General features: G+C 48.7%; 1 protein-coding gene across 1 annotated transcript in view; it reads right to left on the reverse strand.

Moving 5' to 3' along the window:
• PTK2B (protein tyrosine kinase 2 beta) overlaps positions 1 to 17,845 on the reverse strand; it is a 70,464-nt gene that overhangs the window by 27,442 nt on the left and 25,177 nt on the right. The window contains exons 2-10 of the mRNA XM_004707620.2: positions 15,656 to 15,834; positions 14,996 to 15,083; positions 13,732 to 13,811; positions 3,749 to 3,811; positions 3,504 to 3,558; positions 2,739 to 2,879; positions 1,447 to 1,521; positions 823 to 924; positions 154 to 271 (exon numbers count right to left, since the gene is read on the reverse strand). Of these exons, the coding sequence (XP_004707677.1) occupies positions 154 to 271; positions 823 to 924; positions 1,447 to 1,521; positions 2,739 to 2,879; positions 3,504 to 3,558; positions 3,749 to 3,811; positions 13,732 to 13,811; positions 14,996 to 15,083; positions 15,656 to 15,834 (901 nt within the window). The remainder of the gene's footprint in view (positions 1 to 153; positions 272 to 822; positions 925 to 1,446; positions 1,522 to 2,738; positions 2,880 to 3,503; positions 3,559 to 3,748; positions 3,812 to 13,731; positions 13,812 to 14,995; positions 15,084 to 15,655; positions 15,835 to 17,845) is intronic.

Genomic DNA, 17,845 nt, shown 5'->3' on the forward strand with positions numbered 1-17,845 from the left:
TATGCTCTAACTACGAAAATATTTGATTTACAAATAAGGAATCCTACTTCGCGGAATTTCATTTATCACGGTAGGGTCTAGAACCGATTAACCGCCATAAACGAGGGTTCACTGTATGTGGTCCAGTCCCTTTTCCTCTGAGCGGAAACCCACCTTTCTTGGGATGAACGATGAGAGAGCCTTGGTGCCCCCCCTGCAGGCGGCAGTATCCATCGACGAGGTCAGCCATGTTCTCGGCTTCTGCCAGAGAGGAGGTTTTGATGGACAAGGCCTGCAGAGAAGAGACCGCCCAAGGATGAGGCCCCACAGCCTTGCTGAGAGTCTCCTCATGGGGCTGGAGAAGAGAGAGCAGGCACAGAGAATGGGGCCCCCTCTGCCACACCCCCGTCCCACTCCACGGCGCCTCTGCTGGGGCTGGGTCTACAATTCCTACAGCCACCCCGCCAGAATGCCCTAAGCTCCACCAAGGCCAATTTCAATGCTTAACACCATGCCTGCACTAGTAGGTGCTCATTTAAAAGCAGACACCGCTAAGGACAGGGACGAGGGAAGGTGTGGGGAAGGGGATGAGGGATAGATGATCTTTTGGTGGTCTGAGGTCTTGCAGGCTCTTCCACCACAAAAGATCCAGTTCCCTAAGCGCTTAATGAAGAGATCTCATTCCTTCCTGACAGTCACCTCATAACTTGTCATCAATCTGACATCTTATTAATAAGAACACCCGGCCACCTGCCCACCCTGGTCAAGGTGACCTGAACTGGCACCCCAGCCAACACCTCTGTGATGGTACATACTTATGTTCAGATGCCCAGAGACGCTCACCTGGGGGGCACCTTCGATGCCCAGTTGCAGCACGGCCTGCTCCTCCTCCAGCGTGAGACACCGGATGGACCGAATCTGCTTGAACTCCGCCAGGCAGGTGGGCTGTGGGAAGTCAGCCCTTAGCCCCTCCACGGGCACGGAGCCCTTCAGACCACTTTCCCCAGGGCCTAGGCCAGGCATATCCACCAGGGCCGGGGGGGCCCCCAGGGGAGAGCTGAGCGCCTCGCAGAGAGGCAGAGTGAGAATCACAGGAACGTTTGCCCGAGCCCCTCACTCTGCAGTGGATCAAATAAGGTCTGGAGAAAGCCAGGACTTGCCCCAGGCTACTCACCAAGTTGGTGGTGAAGCCAGGACTGGGCCTGGGTCCCCTGACTCCCAGCCCAGCGCCTTGCCGTGGAAAGAGAAAGAGCAATGCGAGGCTAGGGGCTTGTCTCAGTGAAGTCAAGGGCCACCTGTCCCGTGCTATTTCTATAGCTACCTCCTACCAAGGGAGTGGCCTCGCTGCTCTCAGCCATAGAGAGCGGGAGAACCCCTGGGGGGAGGCAGTAGAAGTGGGAAGCCCTCCCAAACAGGTCCGTGAGGGCCCCTCTGGCTGGGTGGTTTCTACCCTCCAGCCCTGTCTACCTTTGCATCTTGACTTGTCAGCTGGCGGATGCCTTTTGGTCCGATGACCAGGTCCACAGTGATGTTCCATCCTTGCTGGGATACAAGGAGAGAGGAGACTGTTGCCCCAGAGGCGCCCGCCCGTGTTTTAGACATATGAGGGAAAACAGAGAAAGTGCACTACACTAGGCACGGACCACTGTCGTTTGGACCCTCCAGTTCCTTCCTTCTGTTCTAAACCCCGCACCCCAATCATCTCCCTCCCAACCCACCCTGCGAATCTCATGCCTCGGAGCGGAGAGGCCACTATTTGAGTCCCTGCCTTCAGGCAAGTTCCAGCTGCTCTCGACGCTGACCCTGATGGTCCCGTCTGTGTCAGAGTAGAGCTGTGCTCCACTAGGTGTTCAGGGACCCGTTTCTTGGAAGCAGATCACAAGACCGTTCTCCTGAGGTGCCTCTGGGGAGACTCCAACCTCTGTGTTACCAGCCAAGCAGCACAGCAAGCAGTCGGTGAAGTAGGGCCCCACTCCTGCCTTACCCACCAGCTTGTTATCTGAGGTCGCACTCATCAAGGACTTTGAAAACAATTCCCAAGTCGCCCCTCGACGGCCTAGGCCTGTGTGGGGTTGTGGCTTGGTGCTGGGGTGCTGCCGTCTCTAGGCTACCTTGACTAATACCAGAGACCCTCGTGGCAACTGTACCACAGGAGGGATCGTGCTCCACTGATGGTGGGATGCCTTCTCCCATGGGTCTGCGATATTGCAGTGCAGCCATGGAAGGTAGAGGCGACAGTAGGATGGCATGAGGTTGTGGATGGGCGAGGGGAAAGCTGGGCATAGGCCCAGAGGTGCCAGGGAGGTCAGTAGGGTCTGGGGAGAAAAGTGGGCTGTGGAGCTTGGGTGGACAGGGTGGGGGACGAGCAGAATGGGCAGTGTAGGCAGGTGACACCTAACAGTCACCACCCCCACCTTGCCCAACGTCCTCTGGCTCCATGGTGGAGACAAGGGGCTGCAGCAATCCACTGGGCAGGCCCACGGGAAGGCGGGTACTCGTCCCAAATACAGGGTACAGCTTGCAATTCTCTCAGAACACTGGTTTTGCCTAAGAGCTGAGCGAGGACTGGGTGAACCGCTGTGGGTGGGTTGTACAGTTGTTGCATAGAGCAGGCCAGTGAGGCTGAGGACCCACAAACAAGGACACTTGTCCTCTCTCCTCACATTGGCCTTCGGGGCCCTATTCCCGCGAAGCCTGAACCTCAGGTCCAACCGAAACCCACCCAAACTCAGAGGGAGGATAAAGAGGGCATGCCGTACAATGAGTTCACAGCGGTAGGTCTCCTGGTCGATGTGGGCAAAGCCTGCCAGGGTGTTGAAGAACTTCATGACGCACTCTTCCTCCCTCAGCGAGGCATACTGCTGAAAGGTCTGCTGGATCATCTTCCGGAACTGCTTAGGCTGTTGGGAAGGACGGGGAGGGGAGCGGGCGGCCACTGATGAGCCAGGACCAGCTCCTCCTTGGAGTCAGGATTCCTTTCCTGATAATCTCCCCAGACTTTCAGCTTCAAGCCTGGCCATTGCTTCAGGACAACCCCCAGGGCCCAGAGCGAGTCCCTAAGTCACACTGCCATTGTTTCCAGGGAACTTTACCCTACGCCCGCCCACCGGTGTGGGCATGGTCTCTTGTGCGTCACAGTGGAAGCCAACATTATAGGGTTTTCAATAACTGCATCTTTTGTAAGTGGATTGCTAGGCTACACAGACAAGTTCCACCACCCTTCTGGTTAGTGATGGGTTAGCAGTCCATTAGCCAGGTGGGTAAGACGTCCTGACCAGTAGGACCAGCAGGGATTCCATGCAGGTGGCATGAGGAGCACTATCCCCAGTGCTCAGGTCAAAAAGCTAACCAGCCTCTGATAAGGGACTGGAGCCCAGGTGTCCTGGTTCACAGAAAGGGCCCACTTAATGCTTCTGGTCCCTTCATCTCCCTCCAGCCCTGGGCGGCACAGCATGTCCCAGGACCTGGAAACCAGAACACTGGAGGTCTTTCTCCCCGCTTGGTTCTCCCTTTTGATTTCTCACCTTTAGATTCTCCTGCATCTGCTTTGGGAAGAACAGGTCCAGTCCGACTTCTTTCCTAACAGAGGGCGCACAAAAAGTACAGTTGAGCTCCTCCGCACACTGCTGAGCGGTCAGGGCAGAGGGGCATGGAGACTGGAGAGGCAGGGCTTCCTGACTGGTCCGGGCCTGAGGGGAGGAGGGTGAACGGCAAGTGGAGGACAGAGAAATAGGTGAGGGAGGAGAGGCAGGAGCCACAGCGTACTTACTCCAAGAGCTCGAAGTTGGACTTCTTGTCAAGTGCATTGTGGGGCATATCCTTGAAGAACCGCCTGAAGAGGCAGAGAAAGAAACCAGGGAGAGATGAGCTGACGGCCCGAGAATAAAGCCAGCATAGCGGCCTCAGCCCACTAGTTGGCCTAGAAGTCCCGTCCCCACAGATGTGGGGAGTCACTGGGAAGGAGACAGGAAACGTTTCTAATTGGATTTTCAGAAAACCAGGAGAAGACAGAAGCTCACAAGTTCCCTTCCTAGAAGAGGCTCCATACCTGTACATGGGGAGACCCAGCTCTAGGAAGGGGCAGAGGAAGAAGACGGCAGCTCTAGAAGGAGGCCCCAAAGGCGAAAGACCTATGCCAGCTCTCTGCCTCCACATGCCCTGACCTCCACCTTCAAATTCTGGATCCCTTTGTGATTTCTTTGACCCTTTTGTGTTGTCCTTGAAGTATTCTGTGTGTGTGTGTTTAATAATATTATTAAATGCAGTACCCGCGAGTGTTTTAGAAATTAAAGGGCCGACTGAAGAAGGATATAAACGTGATCCATAAGCCCTACCACCAGAGAAGACTTCTCAAGCCCCAGTCCCCTGTGGGTCTCGGGTGAACAGTTTTATGCTCAGTTACTCAGGGCGGTTGGGCTTGGTGTTGAGATGGAATAATGCCCTGTAGGTCCCAGCCTCGCTTCCCTGCCTGAGTCATAGTCCTGGGCCTCGCCCATCTTGACTGTTGAGGACAGCGTTGCTTTCTGATCAGACTCCTGGAATCCAGGCTCCCCTTTGCACCCCTGAAAGAGTCTACAACACTAGACAGAGCAGAGAGGCTACCAATAGTATAAGCAGGGAGAGGCAAGGCACCGAGGGCTCAAAAGCAAAGTACTTGGAATGGAGAATAGTCAACCAGGTCCTTAGCTCACACTTCATGTTAACATATCCACTGTAGATGTACTCAGGGACACATGCACCCAAGGAAGCCATCTTAAAACTAGCGGAAAATCCAGAGGAATATTTCCAACTCCAGAGACTGAGAAGAACAGCGACAGCCTAAAACCATGAAAGGAATCTCCCGGAGAAATTTCCAACAGGAAATGCTCATCTAACCGTCTCAACTTTTAATAAGCAGCATTTGGACTCTATTACTGAGCAAAACAAGTTGCTATCACTTAATCAATGTGATGTCAATATTAGAAAAGAGATGTGTAAACGTGTTGGGAAAAAATCTATCAAGTTATAGGAATATCTCTGGATTATAAAGTTCTAGGTGATTTTATAGTGCCGTCTTGGTATTTTTTTTCTTCCAATATAGCCCAACTCTTCCATATTGAGCAAACAGTACCCCTTCACTTGAAAAAAAAATGAAGTCAACAAGTATAGGGTCAGTAAAAAAAAGGACACCGTCAATAGATGGATTGACCCAGCGACTGCCCTTGTGGGGATGGTACAGGAGCAGGCAGTGTTTTGCTCTCTGGTCAAAGGGTCACTATGGGTCAGATGGGACTTGATGGCACCCAACCACAGCAACGAAACCCCCAAAGCAACACCACTCCATGCCCTTTCTGGCCTCCCTGCCAGACGGGCAGTCTATCGTTCTCACAAGTTCTACTAGGTACAAAGTTCCTTCCTGCGCCTTCCTCTCACTGGTCCCTGGAGCTGCAGAGGACTAGCTTGAATTCCTTTCTTAGAGGTCACACATTGGAAGATAACATTTGACCAGAATTTCTCCACCTTCCCCTGAGCCCCAGTACATCCCCATCAGGTCACCATGCTCCAAGACTTCAACCGTTTCACGTGGATGGCAAAAGCAATGGACGGTCAGAATGGGGAGGCGAAGAATGGAGACATGGTGCGAGGGCCACGCCTGCTGAAAATGCCATGGGTTGAAATAGAAGGAAAGCAGGAGATAATGTTTCCCTTATAGGACTAAGGAGTACATTAACATGAAGGCGTCTTGGTGACTGTAGTGGTTAAGGACTGGGATGCTAACCCAAAGGTCAGTAGTTCAAACCCACCAGCCACTTCTCCAGAGAAAGATGTGGCGGTCTGCTTCCATAAACATTGACAGTCTTGCAGACTCTAGGGGGCAGTTCTACTCTGTCCTCTGAGTATTAAGAGTAATAATGTTTTAATGATGGCTCAATATATATTGAAGTTCATGTTGGCAATATTGAAAAATATTTCTATCCTATCTCCTTTCCAAGAAAGGATTCAAAGAAATAATATCTTAAAATATGCTTCAATATTTTCTTTCTAGGGCGAGGAAGAAACAGGAAATAGGTAAGGATATGCTGAAAGGAGGGTAGTGCCATAGACACTATCATTTAATGTAGGTTTAGGGTATGGTTGTCCTGGAAGTCAATGTAATGCATACACGAGTTCATCCCATGCATAATTTGAGGGGGGTTATGTATTAAAGGCAGATTTCATTACTTAATTCAGTTTGAAAAAGCGCTGATTAAGAGAAAACTAAGGTTCTCCATTTTCATTTTATTACTTTTTTTTTAAAAAGCCAGTTTTATATTTTTTGCCCTCTGTTGTAATCTGTGGTAAATCGAGGGCATATATTAAATCAGAAAACATGATTAGTTGGGGTTTAACTCAATATGGTCTGAGTTTTTGGCCATTTCAGTGACTCTCAAAGGGGGAGGGATTTGATTGCCCTGGGAATCCTTGGCCATGCCCAGAAACATTCTGGTCATCCATCCTTGGGGGTAGGAGCAGGCAGGTGGAGACCAGGGATTCTGCTAAACATACTACAATGCCCAGAACAGTGCCTGCTCCCGACCAAGAACTGTGCTGGGTGGGTGAGCCGCCAAGTGAGCTCCGGGGTCCTGGTCCAAATGGGCTTTTGGTGTGAGCTTATCTCATCACAGCAGAATCAATGCTGGCAAATGCCCACCGGAGAAGAGGACCCCAGTTTGTTCAGGGCCATCCACCCATTTGCATGTTTATTGCGCTCTTGTCATGTGCCAGGCTTGGGTCTCCAGTTCGAAGGTGAAGCCAGCCCTGGTCTAACTTCCAAGACATTGACAAGACTTCACCTGGTGCACAGCACTGGGACAACAAGCAGAGCTCTGTAGACAGGCCAGTGTTGCAGGAGGGCGGGTGGAGAGGTGGGCGGGGTGGGACAGGGAGGGTTCTAGAAGAAAAGAGCCTTGAGCTAGTTCAGGGACAGGGTGGGTTGTCGAGGGCTGCTTGGAAGTCTTCCGTGAATGTAGAGGATAAGCAGGCAATGGTGGCTTGGGCAACTTTCTGGAGCTGTCAGAATAAAGATGTGTTTGCCAGACTAGCGTATGCAAGACAGGGTGTATTATCCACCCAGGAGCAGGGGCCTGCTTCCCAGCCGGAGGCCATGGCGGTCTCTTACAGTCACTCCAGGTTTCTGGTGACTGCTGAGTGAATGGATGCATGTTGAGTCCTGGGATGACAGAACTCTGATGACTCCCAAGCCCACACTCACTGCATTCAGGTCCCTTCTGACTCACAGCCAGCCTATAGGACAGTGGAGAACGGCCCCTGTGGGTTTTTCAGATAATAACTATGGGTGTAGTTATTACTAACTAAGGGAGAAACCTTGTCTTTCTCCCTCAGAGTGACTGGTGAGTTTGAACTGCTGACCTTGTGGCTAGCAGCCCAATGCATCACCATTATGCTACCAGGTCTCCTTGTCGGATGACGCAGCCATTGAGTCAATGCTGACTCATAGCCACCCTGTAGGGCAGGAAAGAACCAGCCTGGTGAGCTTCCGAGACTGGAATTGCTAACAGGAATAGAAAACCACATCTTTCTCTTGAGGAGTGGCTGGTAGCTTCGAACTGCTAACCTTTTGGATCGCAGCCCAATGTGGAGCCACTAATGGCCCCAGGACTCTTTCTGATGGTTAGAATATTTAAATACACATTAATTTTTTTTAAATGGGTTGGCTAGTTAGAAGAGTATGAATGGATTGAATTGTGTCTCCACCCCCACCCCATTCCAAACAAAATGAAGTGAAATGATTTGAAGTCTTAACCCCTGAAACCAACGAACTTGACCTTATTTGGAAACAGGGCCTTTGCTGATGTTAACAGTTAAATGAAACCAAACCAAAGCCAACGCCATAATCACTGAGGTGAAGAAGACCCCCTGTGCTCACATGACATCAGGGGTCTGTTCCATAGAGCTTTCTGGGCTGTAATCTTTATAGACAGCAAGGCCTCTCCATGACACCACTGGATGGGTTTGAACTACCAATGTTTTTGTTCAATAGCCCAGAGCCAAGTGTTTGTGCCACCCGGGGGCTTATTTGTTATGCTGACATGAGGTCCTACCCCAGGAGGGTGCAGCCTAATCCCTCTGAGTGCTGTCACAGAGAGACAGGCAGAGGAAGGACACCAGGTGACACTGTAAGCCAGGGGGTGCCTGCAGCTGGCAGGAATTAGTAGGGACCAAGGGAACGGGTTCTTTCTTAAACTCTCAGAAGGAATCAACTTGGCCAACACCCGGATCCCAGCCTTTCTGCCTCAAGAGCTGTGAGAAACAGATTTCTGTTCTTCAAGCCACCTCCTTTGCAGTGTTTTGCTATGACACCCCTTGGACACTGATCCGGGAGGTAAGACAAATTTTGAAAGAACATCATCAAATGCATACAGCTTAATAGCAATTTCAGAATGATTAAGAAGGTAGGGGTTGGGGGAAATGTCTTATTTGGAAAAGCCAAGCTCAGCTAACACGCTTGGGTCATGACATTCTCTTTAAATTCCCTTTTCCTGGCTCTCAGCTGACCTGTCACTGAGCACCCTTCTCCCCTGTGCTCATGTCCAACACCAAGTGTGACTCTACACAAAGGTACCAATCACTCAGATGAGCGATGATCTCTGAGCTCTGTTCTCTGCCAACGATCTTCTTGGGGATGTCCATGCAAACCCAGCCTCACCACTAATCAGCAATACTAGCGATGGAGCTTTTCCCTGTGCTGATGGAGCCCCATCTCAGCTGCTGTTCCTGTGGGAATGAGGCTGCACCTGCTAGGGGCACCTGGCAATTCTGAGTAGCTCACAACCAAGGAGCTGCTGAATCTAAAGACATGTGACCTATAAGCTGCAACTGACACCCAACGAAAACCCCCAACCCACTGTGGTCGTTGATTCTGACTCATAGTGACCCACGGGTGTACATTTTTACAGGAGTAGAGTCCCTCATGTTTCTCCCAGAGAAGAGCTGGTGGGTTTTGAACCACTAACCTTTCGGTGAGCCGCCCTGTGTGTCACCCACGGCACCACCAAGGCTCCTTGAGTCAGGGCAGTGGAAAGCACAAAAACATTTATGTAAAAACACCCCCTGTTGATGGTGGTTTTCTTCTACAGGTTAAGAGAGATAACAACTCACGGCCAGTGCGTCAGTAAAAGATGAGACAAAAACACCCTTTGAAGCAAGGGAAGTGTCTTCCCTTCCACCTTATTTATGAGTCATTTTGTACCTAATCTTCAGTTACCCAGCCACCCAGACGCCGCGAGTTCTGGGGCTCTGTTTAGGGAGGGCAGTGGTCCTTGGCGTCTCAGGTCAAAGGAGAAACCATTTACTTCCTCAAACTGAATAGGTACTAATTTCTACCATGGTATATGAATTTCAGAGTTTGACTTATAGGAGGATGTTTGGATAAAATAACACATTTTTCACTTACAAAGTATCCCCAGTAAATTAATGAAAATGCTAATGATTATGAATAATAAATATTGAAATACCTGTTTCTGTCTTTGTTTCAAGTGCTTTACATGCTTATTTATTCCTTAAAACAATACGGTAGCGTGTCGTCGGGTTGTCATTATCATTCCCATTTTACAGATGAAGGAACTGAGGCACTGAGAGATTGCATGACTAGGAATATTTAACTGCAGGGCTGGGTGAAGGCATGTGAGGTCCCTGAGCACTGACGACATATGGTGCTCTCTCCTCTGCTTTCTCACATGTTCAAATGAGTGATACATGCCTACAGACATATGTGTGCATGTGGGTCTTAGATAGTCACGATCTAACTTTTTTTCTCCACATATTGTATTGTTGTTCGTTGGTTCAGTTATGAACCCTTATGTTTTCCATCCATTGCAGATGTAACTTTTAAAATGTGACTACAATATATTAATGATTGAATGCACAAATAGTGTATATAATTTTAGTGGAATTAGATTAATTGAATTATAAATTTTTCGTGGATCTGGGTTTCCAAAATTTTTACTATATGCGACATTTTCTATAACAAGAATATTTCCCATATTCTACAGCACAGAAAATGATTCCATGTAAAATCCTACTGATCTCCTACAATGAAAAATTGACTTAAGAGGAAGTCAGTCTTGAGAAATGAAAAATAAAAATAAATGTAGCTTTCGTTCTCAAAATATTCATTTATTTTATTTCCCTGAGGAATTTCTCCATTGCCTTACAGAGATCCATAAATATTCTGATAAAATATAAATGTGATGCTCTGATAAATGACCTTTGTTGCTTTCTTGGAAGATAAAGTTAAAACCAGAAAGATATTATGCATGATAAATAAATACTGAATTGTGCATCCTCTCAATGTGCCTACTCCCACAAGTCATTTCAAGCTCTCTGTGTTGTTGTTGCTGTTAGGGGCTGTAGACAGTCCCGTGCCCGTCTGACAATTGTGATGTTTGAGCCTGTTGTTGCAGCCACTGCGTCAACCCATTTCTCCCAGGGTCCTCCTCTTTCTTGTTGTCCTTCTACTTTACCAGCACGATGGTAGTCAGCCTTAAAGAAAGAGCTGAGGCTCCTGACAACATGTCCAAAGTCTGTGTCTTACCATCCTCACTTCTGATGAGTATTCTGGCTGAACTTCTTCCAACTCACAGTTGCTTGGTCCTTAGGAAATCCATGATCTTTCAGCATTCTTTGCCAGCACCATAACTTAAATGCATTGCTTCTTTTCTGGTCTTCCTTATTCAGTGTCCAACGTGCAAATGAGGTGATTGAAAATACCTTGGTTGAGTTAGGCGCACCTTAGTCTAAGCTTGCTTTTCAATATTTGAATGTTTTTGCCTTTCATTATTTGAAACAGATCTCGTGCAGTAGATTTTCCCCATGCCATGTGTCCTTTGATCCTTTCACTGCTGTTTCCATGACATTGATTATGAATCCAAGCAAGATGAAATCCTTGACAATATCAACCTGTTCTCCATTTATCATGTTACCTCTTGGGCCAGTTGGGAGGATTTGGGTTTTCTTTACATTGATTGTAATCCATACTTCAGGCTGCATTCCTTGATCTTCATCCGAAAATGCTATAAATCCTCCCCACTTTCAGCAAGCGAGGTTCTGTCATCTGCATATCGAGGTTGTTAATGAGCTTTCCAGTGTTCTGCACACAGCCCAGCTTCTCTGATGATTTGCTCAGCATACAGATTGAATGAATATGGTGAAAGGATACAACCTTAACGCACACCTTTCCTGATTTTAAATCATGCAACCTTCCCTTGTTCTGTTCAAATGACTGCTTCTGGGTGCACTTTCAGGACCTGGAGGAACACAATGAAGTGTTCTGGAATTACCATTTTCCTTCATCCTATCCATAGTTTGTTATGAGCCACACAGTAGAAAGCATGGTCAATTAACCACAAGTAAACACCGTGCTGGTATTCTCTGCTTTCCACCAAGATCCATATGACATCAGCAATGATGACCCTTGGTGCAAGTCCTCTTCTGAAGCCAGCCTGAATTTCCGGCTGCTCCTTGTAGATGTATTACAGCAACCCTGATCTTCAGCAAAATCTTACTTGCATGGGACATTAATGATATTGTTCCTGAATTTCTACATCCTGTTGGGCTACTGTGTTAGGATTATATTAGCCACATGCTAGATTGCATTCATGTACATGCCAAACATGTCGAAGGGGTAGAGCTTGTCACTTAAACCAGTTCCACTTGAGGCCCCTTTCATCCCAGAACTTTGCAATGTGGCCAAGTGCTGCCAGAAACCCCTCAGACTCATTACAAGTTTGATTTTGAATTAATTTGGGGTTGTTGTGGGTTCAGAAGCCTCTTACTGTTGCCACATTTTTCATGCCCTAATTCATACACCCCCGGGAGGGGTCTGACCTGCAGTTTAAGAAGCACCGGCTTAAACAGCTTGCTCATGAGTGCCCTCATGCCCCTGCGAGAACATTACTCCTGGCCGGCGGCCCATCCTACATGCGGGCACTGGTGTTTCATTTAGTGTCCCATCCGTTCCCGTCCTCTGTGGTGCTGGCTTTCCCTTGTGCCTTGTGAGCTTCCCATCTATTGGTCTTTTCTCTGGACGACCGGCCCCCTGTTTTGTGGATGCCCTCAGCAGGTGCCTCCCCAGCTTATTGGATAATGCACCACTGTCGATCAGATTCTGTTCCTTGGATTACGGGAACATGCAATGGTGTGCTCCATCAATCAATATGAGCAGATTTTTCTAACCATTTGGCATCAATGGCAGCAAACATCACTGGGCTATAAGACCCTGATGAGACTCTAAAGAAGAGCCTGGCAGTTAAGCGAGTGATTGGCCGCTAACAGCTTGTGAGTGACCGGAAGAAACAAGGGGAAATACTATGCTAATGAGTCGTCTTTGTGGTGCTATTTTGCCAAGTGATGGTTGTTTGGCAGGTGGCTCACGAAGGGATACTGGTAAGAGATTCATGAATAAACAGGCAAAGGTAAAGTCTTTTTTCAAGATGTGCTCTTCCAGGGGCGAAAATGAGGCAGCGTATGATGTGATGCAGGCTATAGGACTTGTGAGGGTCTTGGGAAGGGACACATGTCACAGCCGCTAATGATCTCCCAGAACACATGTTGGTGGTGTCTCCTACTCAACAGAGTGCTAAAGAATGCCATCCTCCTCTATCCTAAATGTACACCATCCTCCTCTATCCCAAATGTACACCATCCATTAACATACACCATCCTCCTCTATCCCAAATGTACACCATCCATTAACGTACACCATCCTCCTCTATCCCAAACGCACACCATCCATTAACGTACACCATCCTCCTCTATCCCAAATGTACACCATCCATTAACGTACACCATCCTCCTCTATCCCAAATGTACACCATCCAATAACGTACACCATCCTCCTCTATCCCAAACGCACACCATCCTCCTCTATCCCAATGTACACCATCCATTAACCTACACCATCCTCCTCTATCCCAAACACACACCATCCATTAACGTACACGATCCTCCTCTATCCCAAATGTACACCATCCATTAACGTACACGATCCTCCTCTATCCCAAACGCACACCATCCTTTAACGTACACCATCCTCCTCTATCCCAAATGGCAGTGGCTCCCAGTCAAGAGTAAGTCTTGATTTTTTACATTCAAAGCCTTCCACAGTCAGCCCAATTTCCCCTCTCCAAAACCATCTCCCTGAATTCTTCGGTCTGTTCCATTCTCAAAATCTTTCTCTTATTCTGCATCAAGCAGCTCAATTCTCCCACTTTCATGGATGCCATCAACCAGAACCGATGGCTCCAACTTGCAGTGTAGCACATTATTTTATCCTGCCTTGTGTTGCGATGAAATATATGCCTATCTGTCACTTTCCCAAATGCAGGCAGTGTGAAGGCATCCCGGATGCTTTCTGAATCCCATAGATATTTACAGAATGCTTTCTTACCCACACTCAGGACAGAGCAGTGAACAACACAGCCTAAAATCCCTGCAATTAGCATGCTATAAGCTAGCATGGTGCTCGAAGAAGCATTTGCTGACTTGCTTGACAGACGACTGATAAATGGAACAGGCAGGCAGGCTAGAGGGAGGAACAATAGCTAACAGAGAAAGCTAGGAGAGATTGACCCGAAAGGAACCAGACGGCCACCCACCCCTTACTTCTTCCCTCCCTGACCTTCTCATATCCATTCTGATTTTCATCTTCATGTTAGAAAAGTCCCAGCCAGCTGAGAGCCCAGCACCTCCCTGGAAAACCTTGCAGCCACGTACCTGAGCTCCAGACAGCCCAGCTGCAGGGCCATGCCCTCGCTGACCTTGCTCGCATAGCGTTGCATGTAGTCATTCCGGAGCTGTGTTGGGGAAGAAGACCAAGGTTCAGACTCAACATTCTCATTCCTGGCTTCCCTGAGCAGAGAGCCCAGGAGATGCAGGCTGCCTGGAACACAATCCTGCTTCGTTGAGGTCTCTCACACCACCTCGCCCCACATGAAGGAACATGCGGTATGGGGTGAAGTGCAGAAAGGGACAGCTCACGGCCAACGCGGCCTCTGTAACACTGGGCACTGCAGGCAAGCCTCCGCGGGCTGCTGTGGACGTGCTTTCACACACGTTCTCTCAGAGAGTGATCTGCCCTCCATGCCGACACTGCCGTTCTGCATATTCAGAAACTAAAAGTTTGGGCAAATCAGCAATGTGTCCAGAATCTTGCTGGTAAGAAGCTATCACCCCTGGTTAAGAAAAGTCTGGCTTGGCTTCCAGCAAAACAGCCGGAAGATCAAGAGAGAAGCTAGGACCAGACTGAAAACCATGAGGGCAACTCATGTGCACTCTGCTCATATCCCTTGTGCAGGCCTGGTGCAGTGCTGGGCCCCTTACCTGCATTCTATCCAGTAGTGTGCTGGAGTAGCCCCAGATAGCTCAGGAGAGCTGGCTACTCAACTTTCAGAAATATTGTGAGCCAGTGGTGCCACATTGGTAGCTCGAAAGGCAATAGTGGGAGTATTGATATCATAAACATTTGCCAGTGCTACAAATTGGGGACATTTTATCTTCAGCAAGCTGGTTCCCCACATCCCACTGTGGGTAGCATCTGTTACTCATGGGAACCTTTATGGTCCTTACTCTATAGAAGAGCAGCTTGATTAGGTTCCTGAGGCTACTCAGTCAGTAACGGCGGAGCTGGGTTGGAGCCCAGGGCCTCTGACTGTAGGAGACTGTGTGTAGTGAGCACCACGGCCTTCTCCTTGGTTCTGTTCTTCTTTCTTCACCAACTAGGACTTCTGGTCAGTAAATGGCCACCAGGAAAGCTGAGGAGGAGCTCTGAGCACAGGGGACAAGGCGAGGCCATCACTTTGCAGAAAGCGGGATTGGAGAAGCTGACTGGGGATGTGGGAATGTCCTCCCGAGAAATTGCCTCGAGGGGTTCTTTCACAATCTAGGCTTTGTCTTCCCGTTTTCCCAGGAAAGACTGAATAATCCTTGGGACTTAGGGCTCCCTGGGACCCATAGGGGCAAGAAGATAAAGCAATTTTACCTGTTGGTAAAAATAAAGAAGTGTGGTCCTGTCTTCTTTCAGACTCTCCATGAAGTCTTCTGGCAAGTATCGGATTTGTAGGTCATACCTGGAACAGGAAATGCAGACTCTGATTGATAGCGGGAAGTTGGGACCTGAAGGAGGGAGGGGGCCTGGCCCAGAACAGAAACCAAGAGTCCCCGGCATGCAAAGGATTTCCCAGGAGCCCCCTGGCCACTCCTTCAGCACTTATTTCTTCTTCCCCTCTCTATGGTTAGGTGGAAGACCGGGGAAGACGGAAGTGTAAGAAACAAACACAGGCCAGCCCTACGCCTCACTGCCTGTCTCGTCTACCTCAAGGCTACTGCTTCCCTTAGGTTCCGGAACCATCCCTTGACCGACCTCTTCACTCTCTCCATCTTTCTGCTGCCCCTCCAACAAGTATTCCCCACATCCTATCTGGATATGGTCCTAGAGCTCTTCCCTGGTGAGGAGGTGCTGGGAACCCAAGTTAGGGTTTGACGGTTACATTGGACACTTCAGGAGATCTGAGCCGAGATGCCACTCAGAGTCCCTGGTCGAGTCTCAGAAGTTGGGCAATGCTCTAAGAAAGGGTCACCAAAGGCCTTTCTACTTCACCCTCATCCATCCCGATTCCGGAGCCAAGGACGCCCCTCCTACCTCCACTCAGCCTCCATGTGTAGGCACTCATACTTGTCCTGCACCTCACCCACTGTCATCTGGGGGTGCAGCCAATGGACCTCATCTGACTTCATGTGCTTCAGCCTGAGCCCATAGCACTCAGCCAGCTGGATGTTGGGCCCGATCCGCCCGCTCAGCAGGATGGAGGTGATGATCTCCTGTGGAGGCGAAGAGGAATAGTGTAGGGGCCTTCTAGCCCCTTCCAGGCTCCTACCATCTTCCTGCAGCCCCTAGGGATGTGATTCTTGTGGGTGGAGGGGGTTCTGTTTTAGTGGTTGATGCGACTTTGATTCTCTAGTTCTTGGTGGGAGGCTCGGTACACAGTGGGCTCTCTCGATTCTTTTGAATGAACAAATGGGTAAAGTGAGACAGAGATGGAGGTGCTGAGAAGAAAAAACAGAAGAAGAGGATGAGAAAAGGGAAAATGTAGAAAGGAAAAGAGCACCTATTCCCTGGTAAACAACCTCAAACTTAGAAGCCTCCCACCCGCCAACTCATGGTAGGATAGGGTGGAACTACTCCATAATGTTGTAACTCTTAATGGAAGCAGACTGGTTCCTATTTTTCCCATGCAATGGCTGGTTCAATGCTCACTCCAGAGCACCACCAGATTTCCTGGGAGGTGCCTGAATTTCATCCCAATCAAGCCAATGAATAATGACCGTCATCCCTCTGCAAAGCATCTTCTCGGTGTTTTTGATGTAGCCACCAATACCGAATGTCGGCACCAGGCGTTCTGGGCAGGTCTCCTACATGACCTCCTTGAATCTGCGCTTCCCAGGGAAGGAGGTGGTGCTCGCTCCCCTTTGGCTGCCGAGGAGACTGCTGTAGGTCACATCGCTCATGGCATTAAGCTGGGATTTTGAACGTTGGACCTCCGAACTCTTAGGTAAAGCTGCTTCAGAAGATGGTGAGGCTGGGAGGAGAAGGACCGGACTCACACGAAGGGACTATGTGTCCCAGTTCTCACACAGGATAGTCATCGTGCTGGCAAGAAATTGGATGCCCTCTTGTTCTTGCTTTCTTGCCGACCAGAGACTAAATGGGCTACCTGCTCCCCAGCCTGAAATAAGGGCTAGACCTAGAGCTGGCGCTGGGTGATGAGGAGGGTTGACGGGAAGCCCATCTATAAGGCTCCAGCCAGCTCTGAAGTCATGTCTAAAGTCCAAGTGGAACTTTCAGGATTCCCATGTGACTTCACACATATTTAATACATGGAGCCCATTCCTGATGAAGCAGAGAATGAATGCCTTTGCATGCAAATTTAAAAACTCAGACACAGATTTCTCTGTTAAATAGCTTTGCAACGTGCATTCGACCAAGCCTACTACCAGTCTACAGACTGAATGTCAGGCTGCTGTCAGTCTGGGAAGAGGTACAGCACATTAGATTTTATGTTGATTTGTTTACATGGCTCTCAAGAAAGTGACTAAGTTAGTAAATCAAATGTAATCAATTTCTTAATTGGAATGAAAAGAAAAAGATGTGCTAGTTTTATTAGAAGAAAATCTGTACATGCCAAACTAATATTTAAATAATACTGGCTTTGAAAGAACACCAAATTATTCATTTGCTTGGAAAGCCACAAGTCTCAGTCCAGCTCTGCCTCCGGTCAGTCACCTTAGCCCCATGGGGCTGTGAAGCAAGGGGGGGGGCGGGTCTTAGCCTGAAAAAAAAATCCCTACCCCATTAGGAAAGGAACTATCTATCTATCAGACTAACTATCCATTCTTTTGGGAGACAGGTGCTGGGAAAACCAGGCACAGAATGCACGTGTGATGAATTGAGACACAGTAGAGGAAGCAGACACAGCCCTGGGAAGAGGAAGACTGCTCCGGTCTGTGGCACCTGTACAGCACGGGGCCTGGATGTAGGAAGAGCTCGAGACTGTGGAAGAAAGTATTTTCTCTCGACTTCACTCCTTTCTCCGGTCACCGACCCTCCTGCACTGCTCTGTGCACTCGCTTTTGTTTGTCTGGAAATTAATATAAATGAAAGCAGTTGGTATGCACTCTTTTGGGTTGAATTTCTTTCACTCCGCATAACGTGTGAGATCTCGTCATGTGTATCAGTAGTTCAGTTTATTTTTCAGGTGAATAAAATCCTTTTTATTTGGGCTTCAAAATGTAAAAAATGACGCGTTGTATTCCACTTTAAAAACAAGTCACA

Source organism: Echinops telfairi, unplaced genomic scaffold, assembly GCF_000313985.2.
Source record: "Echinops telfairi isolate 266 unplaced genomic scaffold, ASM31398v2 ScPeMD7_9;HRSCAF=40, whole genome shotgun sequence".
Lineage (NCBI taxonomy): Eukaryota > Metazoa > Chordata > Mammalia > Afrosoricida > Tenrecidae > Echinops > Echinops telfairi.